The sequence below is a fragment of the Anomaloglossus baeobatrachus genome, chromosome 1, assembly GCF_048569485.1.
Source record: "Anomaloglossus baeobatrachus isolate aAnoBae1 chromosome 1, aAnoBae1.hap1, whole genome shotgun sequence".
Classification (NCBI taxonomy): Eukaryota; Metazoa; Chordata; class Amphibia; order Anura; family Aromobatidae; genus Anomaloglossus; species Anomaloglossus baeobatrachus.
This window is the reverse complement of record NC_134353.1, coordinates 341969855-341997587: the sequence shown is the minus strand read 5'-3', so window position 1 is coordinate 341997587 and position 27733 is coordinate 341969855. Positions and strand designations below refer to the sequence as shown.

The following is a 27733-nucleotide window of genomic DNA, read 5'->3' as shown; positions in this document are numbered from 1 at the left end:
ACTACTGCTCCTATTAAACTCCTCTCCCCCAAGGACTACTCCACCTATTATACTCCTCTCCCCTCAGGACTACTCCACCTATCAGACACCTCCCCCACAGGACTACTCCACCTATTAGACACCTCCCCCCAGGACTACTCCACCTATTAGACACCTCCCCCCAGGACTACTCCACCTATTAGACTCCTCTACCCCCAAGACTTCTCCTCCTATTAGACTCCTCTCCCCAGGACTACTCCTCCTATTAGACTCCTCTCCCCCAGGACTACTCCACCTATTATCCTCCTCTACCCCCAGGACTACTCCTCCTATTATCCTCCTCTCTTCCCAGGATTACTCCTCCTATTACCCTCCTCTCCCCCCAGGACTACTACTCCTATTATACTCCTCTACCCCCCAGCGCTGCTCCTCCTATTTACTCCTCTCCCACCAGGTCTACTCCTCCTATTATACTCCGATCCCCCCAGGACTACTCCTCCTATTAGACTCCTCTCCGCCCAGGACTTACTCCTCCTATTATACTCCTCTCCCCCCAGGACTACTCCTCCTATTATACTCCTCTCTCCCCAGGACTACTCCTCCAACACACACACTGCACAAAACATACCTCCCCCCAAAACACACACACGCACCGCACACACACACACACACACACCGCACAACACACACAGAACGCTGCAGACACACAGCGCTCCACAAACAACGCAACACACACAATGCAACACACAAACAACACCGCTCTCACACACCCCCACACCCAGACAACAAGACTGCAAGAAAAGCAGTGGATGGGGACTTTTTCTTTTTATTTCCTTTTAATTTTTTTTCAGACATTTTAAATTTTCTATCTATTTATCTATCTATTTAAAATATTTTTTTAAGCTTTGTTTTACATTATTTTCACTGTAACTGAGGCTCCATAAGAGCCCCAGTTACAGGGAAAACAGCACACTTCAGCAACATACATCACTTGCATTTATGATCAGGTTCTGATAGGACCCATCAGTGCTGTTATGTTGGGCAAACACCCAGCGATAATGACATCCTCAAGTTCTACTGAGTGCTTTCTAGCAGGTACAAGAAATAAGCCCCTTCTGCTTTTTCCACAATGTCTCCTAGTTATGTCTGGAAGCTGAAGACCAGACCTGCTCATGTTAAATTGCAGCTGCTTTAATCCCTCACAATAAATTTACATACATGTGAAAATAAAACCAATCTCATAAAATTATGGCTAGTGTTCGTTGTTTGGTTAAGCATCAGCACACCTTGGTTGGACATGTAGGTGCTCTATTAATTTAGCAGTTTATAAAATTCCTGTGAATCTCAAATTGTAAACTGTAAGGAAACTCAAAGGAGCCTACAGTTTTCTACAAAAGAAGTTTAGCAAAACCGATGAGACCTAAGAGATGGGAAAAGTTCTGTACGTTTTGTCATTTTTAACATCCTCTAATTAATTTTCCTGTGTCCTCCATTTTCTTCCTTTCCTATATAACATTGGTAATAATAATCCATGCTGTGAAGACACATTGTGCATCTAAAGATACTCCTCCTCTGCATATTACCTATGCTGTGAGTGAACTTTCTAATGTAGGTTCCTCAAGTCTCATTTCTCTTAGTAAAACCTTTAGACCTACACTGTCCATGTGCAAATAATGTGATGAACCCTTTTCTAATCAGGGGTGCGAGTAATTACAGCATGCAACGATCATGAATTAGGCTCCTTGTGCACTTAATTGGGCCAATTAAATATACAGATACGGCGTGCAATGGAGAGGCCATCTGGATTAATGTAAAAATCTTAATTGGGAGATGAGCGAGGATCTTATTCAGATCACAGAGAAAGCTTTGTCTGGTCCGGAACAAAAGAAATCACAAGGTAGAGTTCTTAGCTGGAATCTGTCAAAGCTATCATACATATAAATTACAGCTGGAGGAAACGTATTGAATAGAGGGCATGTCTGGTTCACAATGTACATTGAGAGAGCTGTCAGCTATCTCATACTCTCCGCAGGTTTTTCTACAAAAGGCCTATGGGAAATAATAGTCACCAGTATTGCTAGAGGCTTTCGACTGAAATTCCCAATATTAATATTGTAATTTGATGGAATATGAAGTACACGTAGGAGAATATAGCATTCCCAAACAGTTCCTGTGTATGAGGCATGTATATAATGTTTATTCTGTGCTGTGTAAGATGCAGGGGTCATGAAAGACGAGGATGCTTGTTAGCTGCCGTATTGATATTCTTTATCTGGAGCTGAAAGTGCTCATTCTGCGCCCCATCAATATTCTTACCATGGTTCCTGCCCTCCAGTACTTTATTAAACTACCAAAATTGTCTCTGCAAGAAGTCTCTTTTGTGCGCTTGTTTCAACTCATAAAGCTACTGATTGCTTTCTTGCCGTAATCTTTAGCACCACTGCCTTCATAATCCGGATTGAAGGTGAACTGTCAGTAAAGCACAGGACTGTTGAACATGTTTTGTATCTACCCCTCGGCTAAGAACACACAAAGCCAAAGAAAAACATTGAAAAGCGGTTCATGGTAGGAGACAAATCTAATGTTTTAATAAAGGATCGTGGCATTGTCATAGGAAGTAAAAAGCAGCTCAACTGGAGTGCTGGATGTGGTGATCAGAAACTCTACAAAGTGATTTTCTGCATTAGAGAATCTAGAGTACTATTGAAAGCATACTGTGATGACTCAACTCTGGGGTTCAAACTAGTGATCTCTGGGTTGGACCACAGCCTGTTTTGTGTTGGTCTATCTGCTGAAGGATCTCTTGTATTTCTTTCTTATTCTCTCCCTCCCTGTTTCACTTCTATTTAGGTGTGTGCCCTTTCACATTTTGAGAGGAGTAGAGTTGAGCGCGGTTCGTGGTTCGTGGTTCTCCAGTTCTAGGCTCGAGTGATTTTGGGGCATGTTCTAGATCGAACTAGAACTCGAGCTTTTTGCAAAAGCTCGATAGTTCTAGAAACGTTCGAGAACGGTTCTAGCAGCCAAAAAACAGCTAAATCTTAGCTTGGTTTCTGCTGTAATAGTGTAAGTCACTCTGTGAATCAAACTATTATCACATTTCAGTGTATAGTGTGCGTGAACAGCGCCTTCAGATCACTGCTGTTTCTATAATGGCGATCGCCATTTTTTTTTTTTTTTCTTGTCTTCCTTCCCTAAGCGCGCGCGTCTTGTGGGGCGGGCCAGCATGTCAGCCAATCACAGACACACACACCTAAGTGGACTTTGAGGCAGAGAAGCAACGGCATGTGTGATAGGATCTGCATGTCACATGTCCCTGCATTATAAAACCGGACATTTTCTTCACGATCGCCATTATCTGCCTTCTGCGTCTTTGGTGTCAGACATCACTGTCGCAGTTCCGTCCTTTGTCCTATCGCCGATACAGCTGTATGCGCTGCATACACAGCGTTAGACAGCTTAGGGAGAGCACATTCTAGCAGTCCTTTTAAGGGCTCGTACCGGCTGGGTCAGAGAGCCATAGGTGACAGGTCCTGCAAACAGCAACAGCGTCTGTGTAGCCCAGGTCAGGGATTTCCTCCCTGCATTTCACCATTAGGAGGGAATAGAAAGGCAGGCTTCCATTCCTCTACCCAGAGCACCACAATCCTGCCACTGTACCCTCTTGTCCTCTGCACACTCCAACTCATTCTAAGTAAGCCATTATACTAGCAAACACTCAGTGTACCTAGTGGCATCCTATCTGTGGCTATTGGACTTTGCTATAGTCCCACTAGTGCAAAGACATTTGCAGAGCACATCTGCCTGCATTGCACACTCCAAGTTTTTTAAACTAAGCAATTTTACTAGCAAACACTCAGTGTACCTAGTGGCATCCTATACGTGGCTATTGGACTTTGCTATAGTCCCACTAGTGCCAAGACATTTGCAGAGCGCATCTGCCTGCGTTGCACACTCCAACTCATTATAACTAAGCCATTATACTAGCAAACACTCAGTGTACCTAGTGGCATCCTATACGTGGCTATTGGACTTTGCTATAGTCCCACTAGTGCCAAGACATTTGCAGAGCGCATCTGCCTGCGTTGCACACTCCAACTCATTATAACTAAGCTATTATACTAGCAAACACTCAGTGTACCTAGTGGCATCCTATACGTGGCTATTGGACTTTGCTATAGTCCCACTAGGGCCAAGACATTTGCAGAGCGCATCTGCCTGCGTTGCACACTCCAACTAATTATAACGAAGCCATTATACTAGCAAACACTCAGTGTACCTAGTGGCATCCTATACGTGGCTATTGGACTTTGCTATAGTCCCACTAGTGCCAAGACATTTGCAGAGCGCATCTGCCTGCGTTGCACACTCCAACTAATTATAACGAAGCCATTATACTAGCACACACTCAGTGTACCTAGTGGCATCCTATACGTGGCTATTGGACTTTGCTATAGTCCCACTAGTGCCAAGACATTTGCAGAGCACATCTGCCTGCATTGCACACTCCAAGTTTTTTAAACTCAGCCATTATACTAGCAAACAGTCAGTGTACCTAGTGGCATCCTAAACGTGGCTATTGTACTTTTGTCAATTCACAGTATTGGAACGTTATTTGCAGCACGTCTGCCTGCATTGCACACTCTAACTTTTTTAAACTCAGCCATTATACTAGCAAACAGTCAGTGTACCTAGTGGCATCCTAAACGTGGCTATTGTACTTTTGTCAATTCACAGTATTGGAACGTTATTTGCAGCACGTCTGCCTGCATTGCACACTCTAACTTTTTTAAACTCAGCCATTATACTAGCAAACACTCACTGTACCTAGTGGCATCCTAAACGTGGCTATTGTACTTTTGTCAATTCACAGTATTGGAACGTTATTTGCAGCACGTCTGCCTGCATTGCACACTCTAACTTTTTTAAACTCAGCCATTATACTAGCAAACACTCACTGTACCTAGTTGTATCCTAAACGTGGCTATTGTACTTTTGTCAATTCACAGTATTGGAACATTATTTGCAGCACGTCTGCCTGCATTGCACACTCTAACTTTTTTAAACTCAGCCATTATACTACCAAACAGTCAGTGTACCTAGTGGCATCCTAAACGTGGCTATTGTACTTTTGTCAATTCACAGTATTGGAACGTTATTTGCAGCACGTCTGCCTGCATTGCACACTCTAACTTTTTTAAACTCAGCCATTATACTACCAAACAGTCAGTGTACCTAGTGGCATCCTAAACGTGGCTATTGTACTTTTGTCAATTCACAGTATTGGAACGTTATTTGCAGCACGTCTGCCTGCATTGCACACTCTAACTTTTTTAAACTCAGCCATTATACTAGCAAACAGTCAGTGTACCTAGTGGCATCCTAAACGTGGCTATTGTACTTTTGTCAATTCACAGTATTGGAACGTTATTTGCAGCACGTCTGCCTGCATTGCACACTCTAACTTTTTTAAACTCAGCCATTATACTAGCAAACAGTCAGTGTACCTAGTGGCATCCTATACGTGGCTATTGTACTTTTGTCAATTCACAGTATTGGAACGTTATTTGCAGCACGTCTGCCTGCATTGCACACTCTAACTTTTTTAAACTCAGCCATTATACTACCAAACAGTCAGTGTACCTAGTGGCATCCTAAACGTGGCTATTGTACTTTTGTCAATTCACAGTATTGGAACGTTATTTGCAGCACGTCTGCCTGCATTGCACACTCTAACTTTTTTAAACTCAGCCATTATACTACCAAACAGTCAGTGTACCTAGTGGCATCCTAAACGTGGCTATTGTACTTTTGTCAATTCACAGTATTGGAACGTTATTTGCAGCACGTCTGCCTGCATTGCACACTCTAACTTTTTTAAACTCAGCCATTATACTAGCAAACAGTCAGTGTACCTAGTGGCATCCTAAACGTGGCTATTGTACTTTTGTCAATTCACAGTATTGGAACGTTATTTGCAGCACGTCTGCCTGCATTGCACACTCTAACTTTTTTAAACTCAGCCATTATACTAGCAAACAGTCAGTGTACCTAGTGGCATCCTATACGTGGCTATTGTACTTTTGTCAATTCACAGTATTGGAACGTTATTTGCAGCACGTCTGCCTGCATTGCACACTCTAACTTTTTTAAACTCAGCCATTATACTAGCAAACACTCACTGTACCTAGTTGTATTTTAAACGTGGCTATTGCACTTTTGTCAAGTCACAGTATTGGAACGTTATTTGCAGCACGTCTGCCTGCATTGCACACTCTAACTTTTTTAAACTCAGCCATTATACTACCAAACAGTCAGTGTACCTAGTGGCATCCTAAACGTGGCTATTGTACTTTTGTCAATTCACAGTATTGGAACGTTATTTGCAGCACGTCTGCCTGCATTGCACACTCTAACTTTTTTAAACTCAGCCATTATACTACCAAACAGTCAGTGTACCTAGTGGCATCCTAAACGTGGCTATTGTACTTTTGTCAATTCACAGTATTGGAACGTTATTTGCAGCACGTCTGCCTGCATTGCACACTCTAACTTTTTTAAACTCAGCCATTATACTAGCAAACAGTCAGTGTACCTAGTGGCATCCTAAACGTGGCTATTGTACTTTTGTCAATTCACAGTATTGGAACGTTATTTGCAGCACGTCTGCCTGCATTGCACACTCTAACTTTTTTAAACTCAGCCATTATACTAGCAAACAGTCAGTGTACCTAGTGGCATCCTATACGTGGCTATTGTACTTTTGTCAATTCACAGTATTGGAACGTTATTTGCAGCACGTCTGCCTGCATTGCACACTCTAACTTTTTTAAACTCAGCCATTATACTAGCAAACAGTCAGTGTACCTAGTGGCATCCTATACGTGGCTATTGTACTTTTGTCAATTCACAGTATTGGAACGTTATTTGCAGCACGTCTGCCTGCATTGCACACTCTAACTTTTTTAAACTCAGCCATTATACTAGCAAACAGTCAGTGTACCTAGTGGCATCCTAAACGTGGCTATTGTACTTTTGTCAATTCACAGTATTGGAACGTTATTTGCAGCACGTCTGCCTGCATTGCACACTCTAACTTTTTTAAACTCAGCCATTATACTAGCAAACAGTCAGTGTACCTAGTGGCATCCTATACGTGGCTATTGTACTTTTGTCAATTCACAGTATTGGAACGTTATTTGCAGCACGTCTGCCTGCATTGCACACTCTAACTTTTTTAAACTCAGCCATTATACTACCAAACAGTCAGTGTACCTAGTGGCATCCTATACGTGGCTATTGGACTTTGCTATAGTCCCACTAGTGCCAAGACATTTGCAGAGCGCATCTGCCTGCGTTGCACACTCCAACTAATTATAACGAAGCCATTATACTAGCAAACACTCACTGTACCTAGTTGTATCCTAAACGTGGCTATTGTACTTTTGTCAATTCACAGTATTGGAACGTTATTTGCAGCACGTCTGCCTGCATTGCACACTCTATCTTTTTTAAACTCATCCATTATACTAGCAAACACACAGTGTACCTAGTGGCATCCTATACGTGGCTATTGGACTTTGCTATAGTCCCACTAGTGCCAAGACATTTGCAGAGCGCATCTGCCTGCGTTGCACACTCCAACAAATTATAACGAAGCCATTATACTAGCACACACTCAGTGTACCTAGTGGCATCCTATACGTGGCTATTGGACTTTGCTATAGTCCCACTAGTGCAAAGACATTTGCATAGCACGTCTGCCTGCATTGCACACTACAACTTTTTAAAACTAAGCAATTTTACTAGCAAACACTCACTGTACCTAGTTGTATCCTAAACGTGGCTATTGTACTTTTGTCAATTCACACTACTGCAAATCTATGTGCAGCACCTCTGCATGACAACCTCGTGCTCTGTTTTTAATAAGCTATAATGATAGCACAAAATACTGCCATTTTGTGGCATCATAGAACTGGCTGTTGTATTCCATTAGTGCCCCACTGGTGACAAGCTATTTCTAGCACCTCTACATCACACCCTCATGCACATTTTGCTACGCTAATGTTATAGCAAACTCATGGAATTCATTGCTGCATTTCATAATTCGGAGGGATAGAAAGTCAGGCTTCCTTTAGCTTTTCCTTCTGTTCATAGACAGCATCTCCAAGACAAATTTCCCCTCCACGTCTAAGTGTGGAGAGGCAGCTAGTGCGCATGCGTGTGCCGATGTACCCCAGCTGCAGCATAATTACAGTGTTTCGCCTAGTGAGTATGCTCAGCCTGACTGTGCCATTCCTGACGCTAAGTTTTCATTTCGGGATACAGCGCATGCTCCCACACTAAGTGTGAAAAGCCTCTTTGCACAGGTGCTTGCATTCCGTGCCGGGTCTAAGTCCTGTTTTGGGCATAGACACCATGCTAAAGCTGATAGTCTTTTTTCAGAGACTGTATTTCATGCTACTGAGCATGCTCAGGCACTTCCTGCATCAGAGACTAGGTCCGGTAATGAACTCTTTGGCCCTGGCCCTGATGTGGGGGTCCCATATAGACCACAGGGCATCAGGTGTCCTCCCAAATGGCTTGCAGAGGCCCACACCTATGACTTGTCACCGCATTATTGATGCTCAGACGATGACTGGTGAGGTGTTTGGGTCATGGCAGCCATGAGGTCATCATTGAAGTTGCGTTTCCAAATAGGACGCTAGTTATGCCACTCATGACGTGTCACTCTACTTTTGTCTCCAGGAGGTGCATTGTGGTTCACCCTGGTTTGGGGCGGACCCAGGTTATAAAAGGGGCTGGAGCCAACAAGGAGGTGCGCAGTCTTCTATTATGCTCCGAAAGAGCACACCTCCATGTGTTGAACCCATTGCGGCTTTAGGCCAGAGGTAGGCAGGGATCGGGTGGTGGATGCAGGCCACCACCACAGTTGGTAACGCAGAACGGTTAAGACCAGCTCCTGTCCTAACAGTCCTGCTTGTGCAGCCCAGTGGCATTAACAGGCCTGCTGCTGCTGATGCGCCTGCTGTCCACAGGTGTGGCCCCTACGCACACGGTCAGCGTACTCAATGGCCCCTGTGTTGTTAACAGGGAGTTCCTGGGCTGGGTGGGCATGTGGACCCTGTGACGCTAACAGGGCTCACAGTCTCCAGATCCGAATGGCGTCTAACTCGGTTCAGGCTACTATTAGTTTCATAGCCACACAGCTCTGTATCCTCCACCAAACCTTCAAGTTGCCAACCTCTCCTTTTCCAACTGGGAGCACGGTGGACACTGACTGCTGATGGGGATATATACCTTTCTCTTTCTTTTCTTATTAATTTTCGTTATATAGCGGTCACAGATTATATACCACTTTATCCAAATCTGCCAGTCCCACTGTAACAGATGTTGTTTCTTCAGCAAATGTTACAGTTGCTTAACCACCAAATCCACGGACCAAAACTTTTTTCCCCTTTCCAACACACCTGTTCCCCTTTCCAACAGCATCTGTCCTTTTTCAACTCATTTTGGGATATGACCAAAAGTGCAACTGTGCAGGGACACCGTACTCAACGCCATCTCAGCACAGCAGCCATCCCTCGGTCCCTCCGATGTGGACAAGTAAAAGACCATTTCCTCCTATCCATGACAAAGCGTTGAGATTCACTCTGTGCAGCACTGGTGTTTAGTGGACAAGTAGATCTAAGATTGCGTACCACATTCTGCAGATACTCCTGTATACGTGCGTCTATTTCTATGGCAGGAATTAGTTCGCCAAATTTTGTCTTGTACCGGGGATCTAACAGTGTGGCAACCCAGTATTCAGGATTAGTTCAAATTCATACAATCCGAGGGTCATGTAGGTAGTGCAGCAAGAAGGCGCTCATGTGTCTTGTGCATCCAGGAGGACCAAGTCCTTGGTGTGTTGGTGGCAGAGAGGTGAGAATCGTGCATCCTTCCTCTGCCCTCTACCCACAACCTCGCACAACCGAAATGTGAGCAAGCTCTCACTCATCTGCTGAGTCTTCCATGCCCATCGCCAGTTCGTCCTCCATTTCTTCATGGGCTCCTGCACTTTCATCAACACTTTTTGCTGATACTATGCGCCCTTGTTAATCCCTCTCCCTCACCATGAATGCCGCATAGGTGCCGCTGACCATCTGGACCTCGTAGATCTTGTTATCCCTTCCGCATATGACTCCTCCTGTACTTCCTCCCCTTCCTCTTGTCCCAACACCTGACTCCGAATAATAATTACAGTGTGCTCCATCATGTAGATGACCAGAATTGTCACGCTGAGAATGACATTGCCAGTGCTAAACATCTTCGTCGACATTTCAAAACTGTGTAGCAGGGTGCATAGGTCCTTGATCTGACACCACTCCAGCAGCGTGATCTGCACCACCTCTGGATCAAGTTATCCCAGGCTATATGTCTTACCGTATTTCAGCAGGGCTCTGCGGTGCTGCCACACACGCTGCAACATGTGCAGATTCCAATTCCTGCGTGTCGAAACATCGCATTTACGGCGTTTAACTGCCAGACCCTAAGACTTCCGGAGTGATGAAAGTTGTTGAGCTGCTGTGTGCGCACGATGGAAGTGAGCACATAGCGAGCGTGCCCACTGCACAAGGCCATGTAGGCCGTGATGGTGTTTTAAAAATTGCTGGCGAATTCGGTTCAACACGTGAGCCCTAAAAGGCACGTGTGTCACATTGCCCTGAGGATGGCCCGCAGCCAGGTTTGCATCATTGCCGCACACGGCTGTTAAGTCACCAACGTAGTCCGCTCCGTCAATTTGTACTCCGGTTGCCAGGTGACAACGTGTTCCTTTCATGAATAGTGCTGATGATGTGAGAGTAGTCGATGCCAGCGGCGCAGGTGGACGCAGGTTATGCTCACCCACTGGGCTGCATTACCTTGACAGATGCAGAATCTCTGGCTGAATGTAGCTGGTGGGTATCTCACAGATGAAATACCATCATTCAGCTACAACCAATGGGAAGACACCACACCCTTTTTTATGCCCATCCTGTCTGCAGACCACTGCCAGACATAGCTATGAACCTCTGGTTAATTTTACCCCCAGTTCAGTTTTATGATTTTGTGTGCTTGTTACCTGACTACTTTTCCTGCTTGCTGTTTATGTACCTTGTTGGCCGATACGCATTTCAACTCTGCTTGTTTTCTGATTCTTTCCTGGCCGTCCCATTCTGTTCCTGTTCCTCAATTAATGTTTTGACCCTGCCTGACTACTATTCTCTGTAATAGCGGTGTGACTCACATTTCCCATACATTTCAAAGTAAAGCTTTGACCGCCTGATGGCATTGAGCTCTGCTGCCAGCATAGTAAGGAGGTGTGTAGTAGTCCTTGTGCGCAGTTGCAAGGAAGGGTGGCCTGACCACACAGGGTTTGCGCCAAGGTAGAGGACCCACACGAGGTTGAAGAGGCAGAAGCAGTGTATTAACTTCTACATACAGAACAAGGATTGAAACAACTCGTGGGGACGGCAAGACTTGTACAGCAGACCCTTCTCCATCTCTCACCATAGTTTGCCAGTGCCCAGTCAGTGACATGTAATGACCCTGTCTATGCTTACTGGTCCAAGTATCTCTGTTGAAATGCACCCTGTCGCACACAGATTTTCTCAAGGAAGTGGTGATGTTGTGTGCGACATGCTGGTGTAGCGCGGGCATGCTTTTCTTGGAGAAGCAGTGGTGATTGGGCATGTGGTACTGGGGCACAGCGACAGACATAAGGTGTGTAAAATCCTGTGTGTCCACTACGCGTAAAGGCAGCATTTCGGTAGCCAACAGCTTACAGAGGGATAGAGTCAACCACTTAGCTTTGTCATGGGTCGCAGTAAGTGGCCTTTTATTTGACCACATCTGAGGGAAAGAGATCTGGCTGCTGTCTGTAGACGGTGTTGAGTAGGGTGTCCCTGGAAAAATGCAGGTTTGTGAGAAAAGTGCAGGCGGAGACATGATGTTGCCTTCATCTTGCCTTCAGATCTGTTCATCTTGTATCATTTTTAAAAAACACATCAAGCAAGGGTTACTCCAAGCGGAGTCTACCTTTTTTCTCAACATTGGGCACACAGACACCCCATCAGTGGCAGCACTTGTGCCCTAGTTGCAAACAGGATGTTTTGATTTGCATCAAGCACATTCCAAATCCACAAGCATTTACTCTCCCCAGGATGACACAGGGGTAGTAAATTCCTTCTGGATCCATGACTTGTTCATTTTGATGAACGTCAGTGTGTCCACATTGTCACTGGACAGACGCGTGCGCTTATCTGTCAGCACACACCCAGCAGCACTGAAGAAGACACGTTCAGAGACAACGCTGGCAGCTGCACACGACAAAATCTCCAAGGCGTAACTGGAGAGCTCTGTCAATTTTTCTAGATTTGAAGCCCAAAAGGAGCAAGGCTCCATTTGCAAAGTCATTGCATCGATGTTCATTTGGAGATACTCCTGTATCATCCTCTCCATCCGTTGACTATGTGTCAGACTTGTTGTCTCTGGTGGCCTTGCAAAGGAGGGTCTAAAAAAATTATGAAAATATTCCATAAAATTGCTGTTACCAGCACCAGATACGGTCCTACTGGTACGGGTAGACTGTTGAAGATGACGATGCCGTCCCATGTTTGTCAAGTTACAACTGGGAGAATCACTCCCTTCACCTGCACGGTTGTTTGGTGTAAAAGCCGAGCTAAGATCGAGTAACAGCTTATGCTGATACTCCAGCATACGTGCGTCCCTTTCTATGGGTGGAATTATGTCACAAAATTTGGACTTGTCCCGGGGATCTAATAGTGTGGCAAGCCAGTAGTCATCATCACTTCTAATTTTGACAATCCGAGGGTCATGTTGGAGGTAGTGCAACAAGAAGGCACTCATGTGTCTTGCGCAGCCATGCGGACCAAGTCCACGCTGTGTTTGTGGCATAGAGGTGCTAACCGTTCTTTCTTCCTCTGACATCTCCCCCCAACCTCTTTCAACTGAATTTTGACCAAGGTCTCCCTCATCCGCTGAGTCTTCCATGTCCATGGACAGTTCGTCCTCCATATCTTCATGTCCTCCTGCACCTTCCTCAACATCTCGCCTGCTACCATGCGCCCTTGTTGATCCCTGTCCCCCATGGTCCCATGCCTGCCGCGTTGGTGATGATGAACGTCTGGACCTTGGTGATGTTGTTGTGTCTTGCGCATATGAATCCTCCTGTAGTTCCTCCCCTTCCTGTTGTCCCACCCCCTGACTCCGAATAGTGTTTAGCGTGTGCTCCAGCATGTAAATGACTGTAATCGTCATGCTGATAATGGCATTGTCAGCGCTAAACATATTCGTCGCCATGTCGAAACTGTGCAGAACGGTGCATAGGTCCTTGATCTGAGATCACTCCATCAGGGTGATCTGCCCCACTTCTGCATCTCGTTGGCCCAGGCTATACATCATGACGTATTGCACCAGGGCTCGCCGGTGCTGCCACAGTCGCTGTAACATGTGGAGAGTTGAATTCCAGCGTGTCGCCACATCGCATTTCAGGCGATGAACCGGCAGGCCGAAAGACTTCTGGAGCGATGCAAGTCGCTCAGCTGCGGCGGTTGAACGGCGGAAGTGAGCACTGCAGACAGTTTACGTGCCCTGGTCAGAAGGCCATCTAGGCCGGGATAGTGTGTTAAAAATTGCTGGACAACAAGGTTCAACACGTGAGCCATACAAGGCACGTGTGTCACCTTGCCCAGGCGAAGGGCCGCACCCAGGTTTGCAGCATTGTCGCACACGGCCTTACCAGGCTGCAGGTTGAGTGGAGACAACCATTTATTAAACTCGGACCGCAGAGCTGACCACAACTCCTCAGCTGTGTGACTCTTATTCCCAAGACATGTCAAGCTAAAGACCGCCTGATGCCGTTGCGCTCTGCTGCCAGCATAGTAATGAGGGGTGCGTGATTCCTTCTGCGCAGTGAGAACGCTGGTGGCCTGACCAGGCAGGCTTGGGGCGGAGGTGGAGGACTCAGATGAGGTGGAGGATGCAGAAGCAGTGGCGGAACTTGGACAGACAGAGGATTGACACACAAGTCGTGGGGACGGCAAGACTTGTGCAGCAGACCCTTCACCATCTATCAACATAGTTACCCAGTGCCCAGTCAGCGACATGTAACGTCCCTGTCCATGCTTACTGGTCCAAGTATCGGTGGTGAAATGCACCCGTTCACACACAGAGTTTCTCAAGGAAGCGGTGATGTTGTGTGCGACATGCTGGTGTAGCGCGGGCACACCTTTCTTAGAGAAGTAGTGGCGACTAGGCATCTGGTACTGGGGCACAGCGACAGACATAAGGTCTCTAAAATCCTGTGTGTCCACTAGGCGGAAAGGCAGCATTTCGGTAGCCAACAGCTTACAGAGGGATAGAGTCAACCTCTTAGCTTTGTCATGGGTCGGAGGAAGTGGCCTTTTATTTGACCACATCTGAGGGACAGAGATCTGGCTGCTGTGTGTAGACGGTGTTGAGTAGGGTGTCCCTGGAAAAATGCAGGTTTGTGAGGAAAGTGCAGGCGGAGACATGATGTTGCCTTCATCCAACGTAGGTGCTATCGATGTCTGAGAGAGCTGTACACACTCACTTGTTTCCCCTTCCAAACCAACTGACGACCTACCAAGCAAACTGCCTGTTGCGGTTACAGTGGTGGAAGTTTTGCGTGGAAAAACAGGTGTGACAGCTGTCCCCACAGTCCTAGAAGATGAAGAGCGCGCGGATGCACTGGAAGGGGCGGGCGGTGGATGGTTCGCTCCGCTAGGCCGCATTGCAGCACAGTGAGCTTCCCACCGGGACCTATGATATTTATTCATGTGACGATTCATGGAAGAAGTTGTCAAACTGCTGAGGTTTTGACCTCTACTAAGAGAATCATGACAAATTTTACATATCACATGATTTGGGCGATCTTTTTCTATGTCAAAAAAGGAACAGGCTAGGCAAGGCTTAGAGGCCATGCGACCTGTTGATGCACCCCGAATAATGCTCATAGGCAGAGTGGTGGCTGAGGATGCAGTTGTAGACGTGCTACCAGTGCTCCGACTCTGTCCAGGAAGGCGCAAGGTAATTTCGTCGTCGGTTGCATCCTCCTCCACCGCCTCTGTTGACCTCCTCGAGTGCCTGACTGGGGGTTGACAGTAGGTGGGATCTAGAACTTCATCATCAATTGTTGTGTTTGCACTCCCCTCCCCCTCAGACCGAGCCTCTTCTTGCCCTGACCGAATATTTAAGTTGTCATCCCAATCGGGTATCTGCGTCTCATCTTCATCAGTATGTTCCTCATTGCCTATAACCACAGTTGTTGGAAAGGCAGCATTTTGGTAGCCAACAGTTTGCATTTTATGAAAGTCAACCTCCAAGCCATGTCATGCCCTTCTAAAAGCATGTATAACACAGCGAGGGGACTCCAACCACAGTCTCCCTCGTTTCCACTCACTGGGCCACACACACCCCACTTGACTGGCATCGGTTGAGCTCCCTTTTGAAAAAGAAAAAGATGCTTTGCATGAAGCACTCTCAAAAATACGCGTGCCTTTCCCGTCCCCTGGCTGACCCAGGGGAAGAAAAGTCCTCTGAGAGCCATGACTTGTTCATCTTGGTTCTTTTAGAGACACAGCGAGGGGACTCCAACCACAGTCTCCCTCGTTTCCACTAACTGGGCCACACACACCCCACTTGACTGGCATCGGTTGAGCCCCCTTTTGAAAAAGAAAAAGATGCTTTGCATGAAGCACTCTCAAAAATACGCGTGCCTTTCCCGTCCCCTGGCTGACCCAGGGGAAGAAAAGTCCTCTGAGAGCCATGACTTGTTCATCTTGGTTCTTTTAGAGACACAGCGAGGGGACTCCAACCACAGTCTCCCTCTTTTCCACTAACTGGGCCACACACACCCCACTTGACTGGCATCGGTTGAGCCCCCTTTTGAAAAAGAAAAAGATGCTTTGCATGAAGCACTCTCAAAAATACGCGTGCCTTTTCCGTCCCCTGGCTGACCCAGGGGAAGAAAAGTCCTCTGAGAGCCATGATTTGTTCATTTTGGGTCTTTTAGAAACACAGCGAGGGGACTCCAACCACAGTCTCCTTCGTTGCCACTCACTGGGCCACACACACCCCACTTGACTGGCATCGGTTGAGCTCCCTTTTGAAAAAGAAAAAGATGCTTTGCATGAAGCACTCTCAAAAATACGCGTGCCTTTCCCGTCCCCTGGCTGACCCAGGGGAAGAAAAGTCCTCTGAGAGCCATGACTTGTTCATCTTGGTTCTTTTAGAGACACAGCGAGGGGACTCCAACCACAGTCTCCTTGGTTGCCACTCACTGGGCCACACACACCCCACTTGACTGGCATCGGTTGAGCTCCCTTTTGAAAAAGAAAAAGATGCTTTGCATGAAGCACTCTCAAAAATACGCGTGCCTTTCCCGTCCCCTGGCTGACCCAGGGGAAGAAAAGTCCTCTGAGAGCCATGACTTGTTCATCTTGGTTCTTTTAGAGACACAGCGAGGGGACTCCAACCACAGTCTCCCTCGTTTCCACTCACTGGGCCACACACACCCCACTTGACTGGCATCGGTTGAGCTCCCTTTTGAAAAAGAAAAAGATGCTTTGCATGAAGCACTCTCAAAAATACGCGTGCCTTTCCCGTCCCCTGGCTGACCCAGGGGAAGAAAAGTCCTCTGAGAGCCATGACTTGTTCATCTTGGTTCTTTTAGAGACACAGCGAGGGGACTCCAACCACAGTCTCCCTCGTTGCCACTCACTGGGCCACACACACCCCACTTGACTGGCATCGGTTGAGCTCCCTTTTGAAAAAGAAAAAGATGCTTTGCATGAAGCACTCTCAAAAATACGCGTGCCTTTCCCGTCCCCTGGCTGACCCAGGGGAAGAAAAGTCCTCTGAGAGCCATGACTTGTTCATCTTGGTTCTTTTAGAGACACAGCGAGGGGACTCCAACCACAGTCTCCCTGGTTGCCACTCACTGGGCCACACACACCCCACTTGACTGGCATCGGTTGATCTCCCTTTTGAAAAAGAAAAAGATGCTTTGCATGAAGCACTCTCAAAAATACGCGTGCCTTTCCCGTCCCCTGGCTGACCCAGGGGAAGAAAAGTCCTCTGAGAGCCATGACTTGTTCATCTTGGTTCTTTTAGAGACACAGCGAGGGGACTCCAACCACAGTCTCCCTCGTTTCCACTCACTGGGCCACACACACCCCACTTGACTGGCATCGGTTGAGCTCCCTTTTGAAAAAGAAAAAGATGCTTTGCATGAAGCACTCTCAAAAATACGCGTGCCTTTCCCGTCCCCTGGCTGACCCAGGGGAAGAAAAGTCCTCTGAGAGCCATGACTTGTTCATCTTGGTTCTTTTAGAGACACAGCGAGGGGACTCCAACCACAGTCTCCCTCGTTTCCACTCACTGGGCCACACACACCCCACTTGACTGGCATCGGTTGAGCTCCCTTTTGAAAAAGAAAAAGATGCTTTGCATGAAGCACTCTCAAAAATACGCGTGCCTTTCCCGTCCCCTGGCTGACCCAGGGGAAGAAAAGTCCTCTGAGAGCCATGACTTGTTCATCTTGGTTCTTTTAGAGACACAGCGAGGGGACTCCAACCACAGTCTCCCTGGTTGCCACTCACTGGGCCACACACACCCCACTTGACTGGCATCGGTTGAGCTCCCTTTTGAAAAAGAAAAAGATGCTTTGCATGAAGCACTCTCAAAAATACGCGTGCCTTTCCCGTCCCCTGGCTGACCCAGGGGAAGAAAAGTCCTCTGAGAGCCATGTCCACATTGTCAGTGGACAGACACGTGTGCTTATCTGCCAGCAGACCCACAGCAGCACTGAAGACAGGTTCCGAGAGAACGCTGGCTGCAGGACACGACAAGATCCCCAAGACATACGTGGCGAGCTCAGGCAATTTATCAAGATTGGAAGCCAAGAATGAGCAGGGCTCAAGTTGCACATTAATGGAATCGATGTTTCCTTGCATATACTCATATATCTGTGTGTCCTCCTCTTTTTCCTTGTCCAGCTCTTTTGTTTTCGCATGAGTATATGTCCTTGTCACTTTCCCATGTGTTGTGAGTTGTTTGTGACCTTTTGGACACCTTTGAGGGTGTTTTCTAGGTGTTTTTCTGTGTTTGTGATTGCCTGCCATTGTTTCCTATGCAGTTCGAGTTCGGTTCGTCGAACGTTCGACGAACCGAACTCGAACGGGAGGTCCGTTCGGCGAACCAACCTCGAGCCGAACCGCGACCGGTTCGCTCATCTCTAGAGAGGAGCTTAATACTTACTACTCACATACCCCACTTACAGCTTTATTTGTGAATGGAGGGTTGTCTTTAGAGATGAGCGAACCCAGGGTTCAGTGTACGTACCAAACTCAGACATTACAAAACAGAAAGAGTTTAGGTTTGGAGTTTGGGTACTTTACATATGTAAAACACTCGCGCGAGCATCGCCGTGCTTGGGTATGCTTGGTGCTTATTCCAGTGCAAGCAACTTGCAGTCTCTGAATGCCTCGCACTGTGGGTAACAATGGAATGATCAGATGCAGTGTGCACTAAACTAAAAAAAGAAAAACCCTGCCCACCTATCCAGAAGTGATCTGTTTATGGCTGGCTGCATGTGGGTGGAGATCCAAACTGCCCAATTAGTAACTTCCATTGGGGTCCAGGAAAAGTTATTAAAATTGTTATTTTTTTGGTTCTTGTATCCCATCATTCCTCTACAACTATGTTTTCACATTCCTAAGCCTTGTGTCTCACCCTCTGCTTGCGTGGACTTCATTTATGTTTATTGTTGTTTTTGTGTAACACTTGGTTTATAGCTTAGTATGCAGTTAAGGACACTCGGGGTCAGCTGTCAACTAGTGGTGGCACTATTACATGATCTTAGGGTGAGAACCTCCACTCTCAGGCAGGGACAACTTAGGATCAGGTCTAGAGAAAGTACTAGCCTGTTTTGGGACCTGTGAATTTCTGCTTTTCCATCATCCTGATTTTGCAATCCCTGTGAGAGTGTGCTAAGATTCCGTCTTAAGGCTATGTGGCCAAGATGCGTTTTCACCTGCTTTTCAGCAGCATTTTCAACTACACCTTTTTAATGCCAAAATGCATGCGTTTTGATTTCCAAGCAAAGTCTATGGGAAATGGGGATTTCTAGTCCACACTTTGCTGTTTTAAATGCTGCGTTTAATTTGCATAATTTTGGGCAAAAACTCAGCGTTCAAAGAAGCAGCAAGCCAATTGTTATTGCCATTTGCGCTGCGTTTTGCTAACATTGAAGTCAATGAGAAGTAGCAAAAAGCAACAAACATCAAAATTCCAGCGTTTCACCTGCTTTTTAGGTGCAGAAACAAGGCATTTTGGACTACATAAACGCATGCGTTTATGACATCAAAATAATGGAATGATATGTCCCTTTACACACACACATAGTCCAACAATTAAAATAATTAAAAATATTAATTTAATGTTGTTTTTGCCATAAATAGTATAAAACCGCTATAATTATATAAAATATAACTATTTTCGTTTTAATATAAATAATTATATTTGTTTTCTTTTTTTTTTTCCCTTTTTCAAAGTGTTTGTATGTATAAACTTTATTTATCAGTGTCTTTATGTTCAAAACGCATCTGAGTTTAAGCAATGAAAAAGCATGTAAATCACGCTAAAACGTGGCTAAAACGCGGTAAAAATGCAAGCGTATTTATCGCGTTTTTGTGATCAAAACCAACTTTGGCAAAAACCATTTCTGCCAGAGGATGCGATTAGAACTGCAACTACCTCGATGCAACGTGGGCACATAGCCTAACAAATACACAAACTCCAAGTCATAGTCAGCTCAGGTATATGCGGGCCCTTGGTTGACAATCTCTTTACTTGCAAGTTTTTTCTCCTCACCTTCTAAATGCTACAGTATAACTTTTTTTTTGTCAATATGGTTTTACAATCTGTAGTTTTTATTACCATTATGACTTTTTAATCTCTTGTTACTCCATTTTTTTGGGACGGAAAATGACCAGAAAAACAGTTAATCTTCTTTCATTTCAGACTTTTTTCATTATTATTCTTGCATTCACGGGATACATACTATTAATTTATGTTTTCAGTCATCTCTTTAATTTTTTATATATTTTTTTCTGTCTGAGAAAAAGGTGTGGTTTAAGCTATGTTTTTTATATATATATGTTTTCTATCATTTTTTGTTTCATTTTTACATGTTTTTAATACCGTGCATTAGGGGGATTTAAACTCACAAGCGCTTAATGTAATATTGCAGTCTACTGCATAATTATTAATCTATGAAGCCCAAGCTGGCTGCATAGGTGTTCACACATGGCAGACACCGAGACTTCAGTAGTCCTTTGCCTGCCATAACAATGTCATCAGAACTCAGCACTAGTGTTTCGGTGGAAGGAGGATCGAAGTGGACCTCCATTATATTTAAAACCTGACAGCAGCATCTAAAGAACTAAACTGATTGCTAAATGATTGCAGCAGGTAGACTTGGGTATCGGTTGTATAACACAGCTTGCACCTGCTGTGCATGGAGCAGACTTAAGGGCGCTTTACATGCTACAATAAATCTTGCGATGTGTCGACGGGGTCAGGTCGTAAGTGACGCACATCCGGCATCGTAAGTATGATTGTAGCATGTGAAACCTCCGTGCAATTGCGATTGAACGAAAATCCGTTCATCGCATACACGTCGTTCATTCCTCAAAGATTGAACGTGTGGTTGTGCAATGTTCCCGAGGCAGCACACATCGCAGTGTGTAACACCCTGGGAACATTGAACGACAGCTTACCTCCGTCCGCGGCTCCCGCCGACAATGCGGAAGGAAGGAGGTGGGTGGGATGTTTACTTCCCGCTCATCTTCTCCCCTCCGCTTCTATTAGCCGGCTGCCGCGTGATGTCGATGTGACGTCGAACATCCCTCCCACTCCAGGAAGTGGACGTTCGCCGCCCACATTCAGGTCGTATGGACGGGTAAGTACGTGTGACGGGGGTTAATCGTTTTTGCGGCACGTTCAACAAATTCAACGTGCCGCACATATGATGGGGCGTTGCAAATCGCATACGATATTGTATGCGAAATTGCAACGTGTAAAGCAGGCTTTAGCTCCTGATCTTGCTCAATACATAGAATTCACACATATGTTTTATATGTACAGTGGATGTTTCCAATGGAAATCTGGGTTAAATGTGCCCCCCCTGGTGCAAAGGGCCCATGGGACATGCCCAGGTTAATGCCAGCGCAGCTCCAAGTTATCATGAACCAGATCAACCATAAATATTTATTGTGCTGGGACAAAACTCTTAAAGGATTTGTCCAATTGAAAAAAAATATTTCCTTAGATGTTTTTAAATAATTACATTTTTTCACTTGTATTTAATAAGGTGCCCCATCTCCAGATGTCCCAGGTTCCAGCAGCTCCATTTTGGCTTCTGTGTGACATAGTGCTGTGTATGAAGGGGGTTGTGTGACTTTATCCTTTCTATACCTAAGGCCCTGTGCGCACACTGCGGGTTTTTTTTGGCATTTTTGATGCAGAAATTTCTTGAGAAAATAGTTGTAAGCTTTCTGCAGACATTCCCTGGCAAAACCAATGGAAAAAAAATAGCTGTGCGCACACTGCGTTTTTTTCTCAAGAACATTCTTCCAGCAGAATTTCTTGAGAAAAAGAATGAGCATGTCACTTCTTATCTGCAAGAGCCTGCGTTTTTTGACATAGATAATAGTAATAAAACGCAGGCACCAAAAACGCATAAAAAACTCACAAAAATGCAGAAAAATATAGGTGCGTTATTGGTGCGTTTTTTGAACGCAAGTGTGCTAAGCTTTCAGACTCTCAAGAAATTTCTTGAGAAAAATACTTTTTCTAGTGCGCACAGGGCCTAAGCATGCCCTCTTCTTTGGCTATGCATTATCTGTGCAAATAATGGGGTTAAATGAAGTACTTAAGTAAATGTCCTTCACTCACCACAGTCCACGGGCTGACAGAAGATGCTCTCACACGTTTAGAACGGCAGTCATAAGTGGAGCTTTCAGGACCAAGGATATTTTCTGATATGGGCACAATTAAATTACCAAGTTGTGTTATGTTTTAAACACTTCTAAATGTATTTTTATTCAAGGGGATATTCCCTTTCCTTAAAACAGAATGTGTCATATATACAAATAGTGGGGAATACTTATATCGCTCCGCTGGTCAACTTTACAAATGGTGGTAGATCAATTATTTAACATTCATTATAGAAACATTTTCACTACACATTTATTTTATCTAGATCCATCCATGCATTGAAAAAGAGATATATATTGCTTGAAGATCTATAGATGAATTTGACATATACCGTATCTCCCAAATACAAAAGATTAGAACTATATGTGTTATTTATAAGACCATATGAAAACTATATATAGGGTACTGTAGTGGTATGAATTAAACATACATTCTTTTTGATGTAAAAAAAAACATATACAATTTAGCCACAAGAAATGTTACCCAACGCGTTTCGCCTCCTTGGGTGGAGGTTCATCAGGGGTATAAATATTACATATGTTCCATAGTACACCACACGATAAAATATATCGGATTAGATTCTCATTCCTCCAATAAAGATATTTTTACAATGAGATGAAATTCATCAGTGGAACCTCTTTTCCATGAATATAGCCTCACTCTGGTTAAATATATCACATCAGGAGGCTCTCAGCCTACAGCAGGTCTGGGAATTTATCAATAGTCAGACAGTTCTTTTTTTATATTTAAAAAAAAATGTTGCTCCTGTGACTGCATTTTTCATTAGATGTAAATCTACTTCTTATGTTGACAAGAAGAGATAAAAGGGGGGATGGAGGGTTTAAATAACCACAAAAGTTCCCTTCCGCTGGTTATCAAGGTGTAAGGCTGTGGAAAAGAGTCCTCCTCTCCTGTGAGATGTCAAGCATGGTCATGGACATCTGACAGGAGAGGAGGACTCTTTTCCACAGCCTTACACCTTGATAACCAGCTGAAGGGGACTTTTGTGGTGAGTGGCGACTCTAGTGAGAGGCGACTCTAACCAGACCCCTGGCACTGATTGACAGCCAGCTCTTCCGTGTATCAGTACAGAGCCTCCTGTCAGTCATTGTCAGGGTGTGGTTACAGTCACTGCTCACTATGTACTTAGTGGTGACTGTAACTAGCCCTATGACACTGACTGAGAGCTGGCTACTCGGTGTATCAGTACAGAGCTTGCTGCAGTGTTGGGGTGGGGTTACAGTCACTGCACACTATGTACTGATTTGTGAATGTAACTGCACCGCTGGCACTGACAGCCAGCTCCTCAGTGTATCAGTACAGGGCCTCCTGTCAATTTGTGTCGAGGTGTTGTTACTGTCACTGCTCACTATGTATTGAGCGGTGATTGAAACCTTCTCTGCCCGTGCCCATTTGACTGAAAGCCCCAGGTGGCAGGAGGAATAAAGATCATTTCCTCTCAGCAGCTGGGCTCTCAGTGTGGGGACTGCATAGCATCAGAATGCTATTAATCTGCAGGAAAACCCCTTATCCACAAGTTAAGAGCATTTGCATGACTAGTTTCATTTAAGTCAACGAAACTGAAAAGTGGCAATTTAACATACAATACACATCAATATGAATATCAATGCCATACACTTATCAGAAAAAAGTTCACCTGAGATTCAGTAAAGAGGCTTTTTCGGTTGAAATAACATTGGAAATGCTCACTGCAGATTTTATCATTTCTATGAATGAAATCCGTAGTAAATCTATGGCAAAATCTTTCCAATTTGCAAAGCTGTTTGATAGCGGGCTCATGTTTCTTTTATAAAATGCAGCAGTAAGTCCTCTGAACAGTCGGAGAAAATCTGTGCTGGTTAGAAGGGGTTAATGGAAGTCCTGGTTACGGCTATAGGCTTGTGCGGTGATTGTGGCATGCAGCACCGAGAGCTGATTTATAGAACCACGCACTAATATAATTTAATGTACAGATTTTTGGCAAAGATCCTCAGCTCTCTGATTTCAGTCCTGCAGCATTTTCTGTTATTGATGTGTTTCCGCTAGTAGGTATTTCTATTTACAGATATAGAGCCGCTTATAAATATATTTTATCTTCATATGTAGAAGAATCACTGTAAGATTCAGGATTTTGGAAACAATATGTGCATATTCCCTTTATAAGCATTTTAAGTCATGTAATAAATATCAGCTTCCTGGATAATAGTTTTGGGTTGCAATATCTTATGAAATAATACATTGACACACTAATAATACTGCCAAGTTTCTACAAGAGGAGAGCTTTTGTTTTTACTCTTCGAGAAATCTATGGAGTTTGTGTATCCCTTGTGTAGGTTTTCCATGGGTTCACTAGTTTCCCTCCACATTGTAAAAACATATTGATTAACGTAATTACTATGAAGCTGGAATTTATATGCGTGTATGAGATAGAAAAATTAGATTGTCATCTCCCTCGGAGACTTGGTCTGATGTGAATGATTGGCAATTATTGTAAAATTCACCTAAAAATTAAACCCAAGCACTGTAAAACTCCAGCAAACTTTCGAGAGTGGGCAGCATGGTGGCCCAGTGGAAGCACTGTTGTTTTGCAGCGCAGGGGTCCTGGGTTCAAAATTCCACCAAGGATAACATCTGTAAGGAGTTTTTATGTTCTCCCTGTGTTTCTTTGGTTTCCTCTGGATTCTCAAGTTTCCTCCGATACTCCAAAGACACACTGATATGGAATTTTGAATCTATGCTTCAATGGGGACAGTGATGATGATGATGATATGTAAATCATAGCTCCTGACTTTTACAAATTAGAATAGTTTTTTTAACCTTAAGCCATTTCCCTAACTTTACCCAACGTTAGTATTTGAAGACTCAATCTGGCCCAGTGGTTCTCAGTGAAGGGAGTAGAATAAAAACAGCATTGAGTCGGGTTCCATTTTGAAATCAAAGTGTACACAGGTTTTTTTTATCAGATTCTATGCAACCCTTACAGAATATATTGTCAGGTTCTATCGGACTGCGTACGTATGGAGATATTCACAACCAAGCTTCTAGAAGTCAATATCTCTGTACACACAGAGGTTGACTGAGCCTAAATGGCAGTGCATGGAGCCTGTTCAGCGCTGTACTACAACACCAAATCACTGGATTCAACGCTGGGTCTGGGACCAATAGTGGCTGGAACTAGGCTTCTAAATGTGAAAAGCTGCACCAAAAAATGCCCTGTATTCGAAAATGCTGGAAGAGATTCATCAATTTAAAAGCAGGATACTTCTGACTTAGTTTGTGCCAAAAAGACTTACATGACTTTCACCATGTTTTTATGAGTTTTCTGAGCACAATTTTGGCCCAAATTAAGCCAACTAAAAGGTGATATAAACTTAGACTAAATAGTCTTAAAATTTGCTACATTTTCAAACACAACCACTTTGATATGACTGAGTAGTTTAAGGCTGTACTCGCAGTCTGCATTGTCTAAGAATTTCAGAAACAAAATGCTCAACATTGAAACCAATTTAGGTTTGCTGAGAGGTGGTCACCATGGGCCAACCGCTCAAGCAGCACTACTCATAGAGACATATAGACAAACAAGAGGACAAAGAGTATATGTGCAAAAAATGTAAAATTTTTATTATGAAAAAACCACAATAAACAATTGTTAAAAGACAGACAAAACATCACCACAATTAATCATCTGGGGGATATAAAGATGTTGCATAGTAATGACAGGGCACTTCTCAGAAGAGTAGTCACAACATTCCAAATACTCAGGATAATTTAAGTCCTGAAGATGAAAAATTCTAAGGCTGGCTTTGCACACTACGACATCGCAGGTGCGATGTCGGTGGGGGTCAAATCAAAAGTGACGCACATCCGGCGTCGCAGTCGATATCGTAGTGTGCAAATCCTGCACTTAGAGGCACTGTCTAAGAATTTGCAAGGATTGATAAATGTGCCATACTATATCTGACATTCCAAAGTCATTATTATAGGGAAAATCAATTATTGTCAAATTTAATCAATAATTCTTGCCAGTTTTTAAAGGTCAGATACATGTAAATGTCTACCGGGGTGTAGTATCATGAGTGTCGGGATTTTAGTTGCACACCAATTATGGAGCCTAGGGGTGCCCAAAGATTCATTAGGGCTACCTGAAAACAATTAGATTAAATACCTGTAATAAAAGGGTGCCCTATTAAAGATTTTGCACATCATTTTGCTCTGCTCCATCTGAAGTCACAGCGAGCAATCATGGAACACGACCGTCCACTGTAGACTTCAGGAAGAGACTGAGGCGCGATGAGCAGCAATGTCACTCAGGTTACTTGTGGACACACCTAGAGGTTCCCATTATCCTCCACCTGTGACCACAGGTAACCTGACCTCAGGTGACTTCATTAAACTCAGTGACTTCACCTCAGGGCCCGGCACTCAGGTATCTTTGAAACCACGCAGGTCTGGGCTTTTACAGTTTGGATCCGCCCAGCACCAGTATAGATCCCTTTCCACTTATAGGGGCTGCCTAAATGTTATATCTGCCCATGGTTGGACACTATTATTCTTTTCAGACCATACAAGATACGGTAAAATCAGATAAGTCCTAATAATATGTTGCGTTTTGTCTTGTTTTCCAGCATGTCGTCCAGGATTTTTCAAGTCTTCCCCTCAGAGTCAGACATGCAGTAAATGCCCACCACATAGCTATGCCCATGAGGAAGCATCAACATCTTGTATCTGCGAAGAGCGTTATTATAGAAGAGAGTCTGACCCACACACGATGGCATGTACAAGTAAGCATGTTCTAAGGACTTCCATTTCTCCATGTATTGAAATAAGGCAACATACTGAAATGTAACACTCAATTTTATCTATGAATGCAATTTATAAACGTATTACATGATAATCTGAATATGCTATATTGTGCAGCAAAGACACATTAGAAATACTTGTTTGTCCACTAATACAAGGAAAAATCGGCAAGCATCTTTAAATATTTCATTGTAGAGGTCAACTCTATTTTGTTTGGCATGTTTCCAATCATTATGAACATGGCAGTGGCACACTTTTGCCAATTCAGTAATGATGTATTGATTTTCTTCTACATTTGTCACTTAGTTGAAGTTACATTTCAAGCTGTTTTGTTCACTTTACTCTTAGGCCATGAGTACACATTGCGTTTCTGTTGCGATTTTGTACGTGTTTTTCAGAGCAGATTTGTCACAAGACCTGAAGGGAATCCTGATACCAGCAAAGTCAATGAGAATCTTGAAGTTTTGCGTACACGTTGAGTATTTTCTCATTGCATATTTGGTGCAGAAAATGATCTGCATAAATGCCAATTCTTTCAGCGTTTTTGCAGTAGTTTTTCACCCACTCACTTCAATGATATCAAAATTGCTAAAAAAAATCCAGGTATGAAATCAATTCCGGATGTGCTGCCTTTTTGTAGCATTTTTGCTTATGCTTTTGCTTGAATTTTTTGAACATTGAATGCTATAGAGATGGGTTTTTATTACCTATTTGACCTCAGTGTCAATATGAGTGTCAAATGCCCCCTGTGCATCCCTGGGACACATTCATATAGTAACTATTCTCCAGCATTAGTTAAAGATGTATTAACTCCTTCACAACCAAGGACGTACTGGTAGGTCCTTGGCTGTCTTTGTCCCTTTAATACGGGCTTGCATGGCGAGCTTGCACT

General features: G+C 44.3%; 1 protein-coding gene across 5 annotated transcripts in view; it reads left to right on the top strand.

Annotated features, from left to right (window-relative positions):
- Window positions 1-27733, top strand: part of EPHA5 (EPH receptor A5) — a 641576-nt gene that overhangs the window by 380881 nt on the left and 232962 nt on the right. For all 5 annotated transcript variants that reach the window (XM_075352357.1, XM_075352380.1, XM_075352348.1 and 2 more), the window contains exon 4: window positions 26667-26822. In XM_075352357.1, the coding sequence (XP_075208472.1) occupies window positions 26667-26822 (156 nt within the window). The remainder of the gene's footprint in view (window positions 1-26666; window positions 26823-27733) is intronic.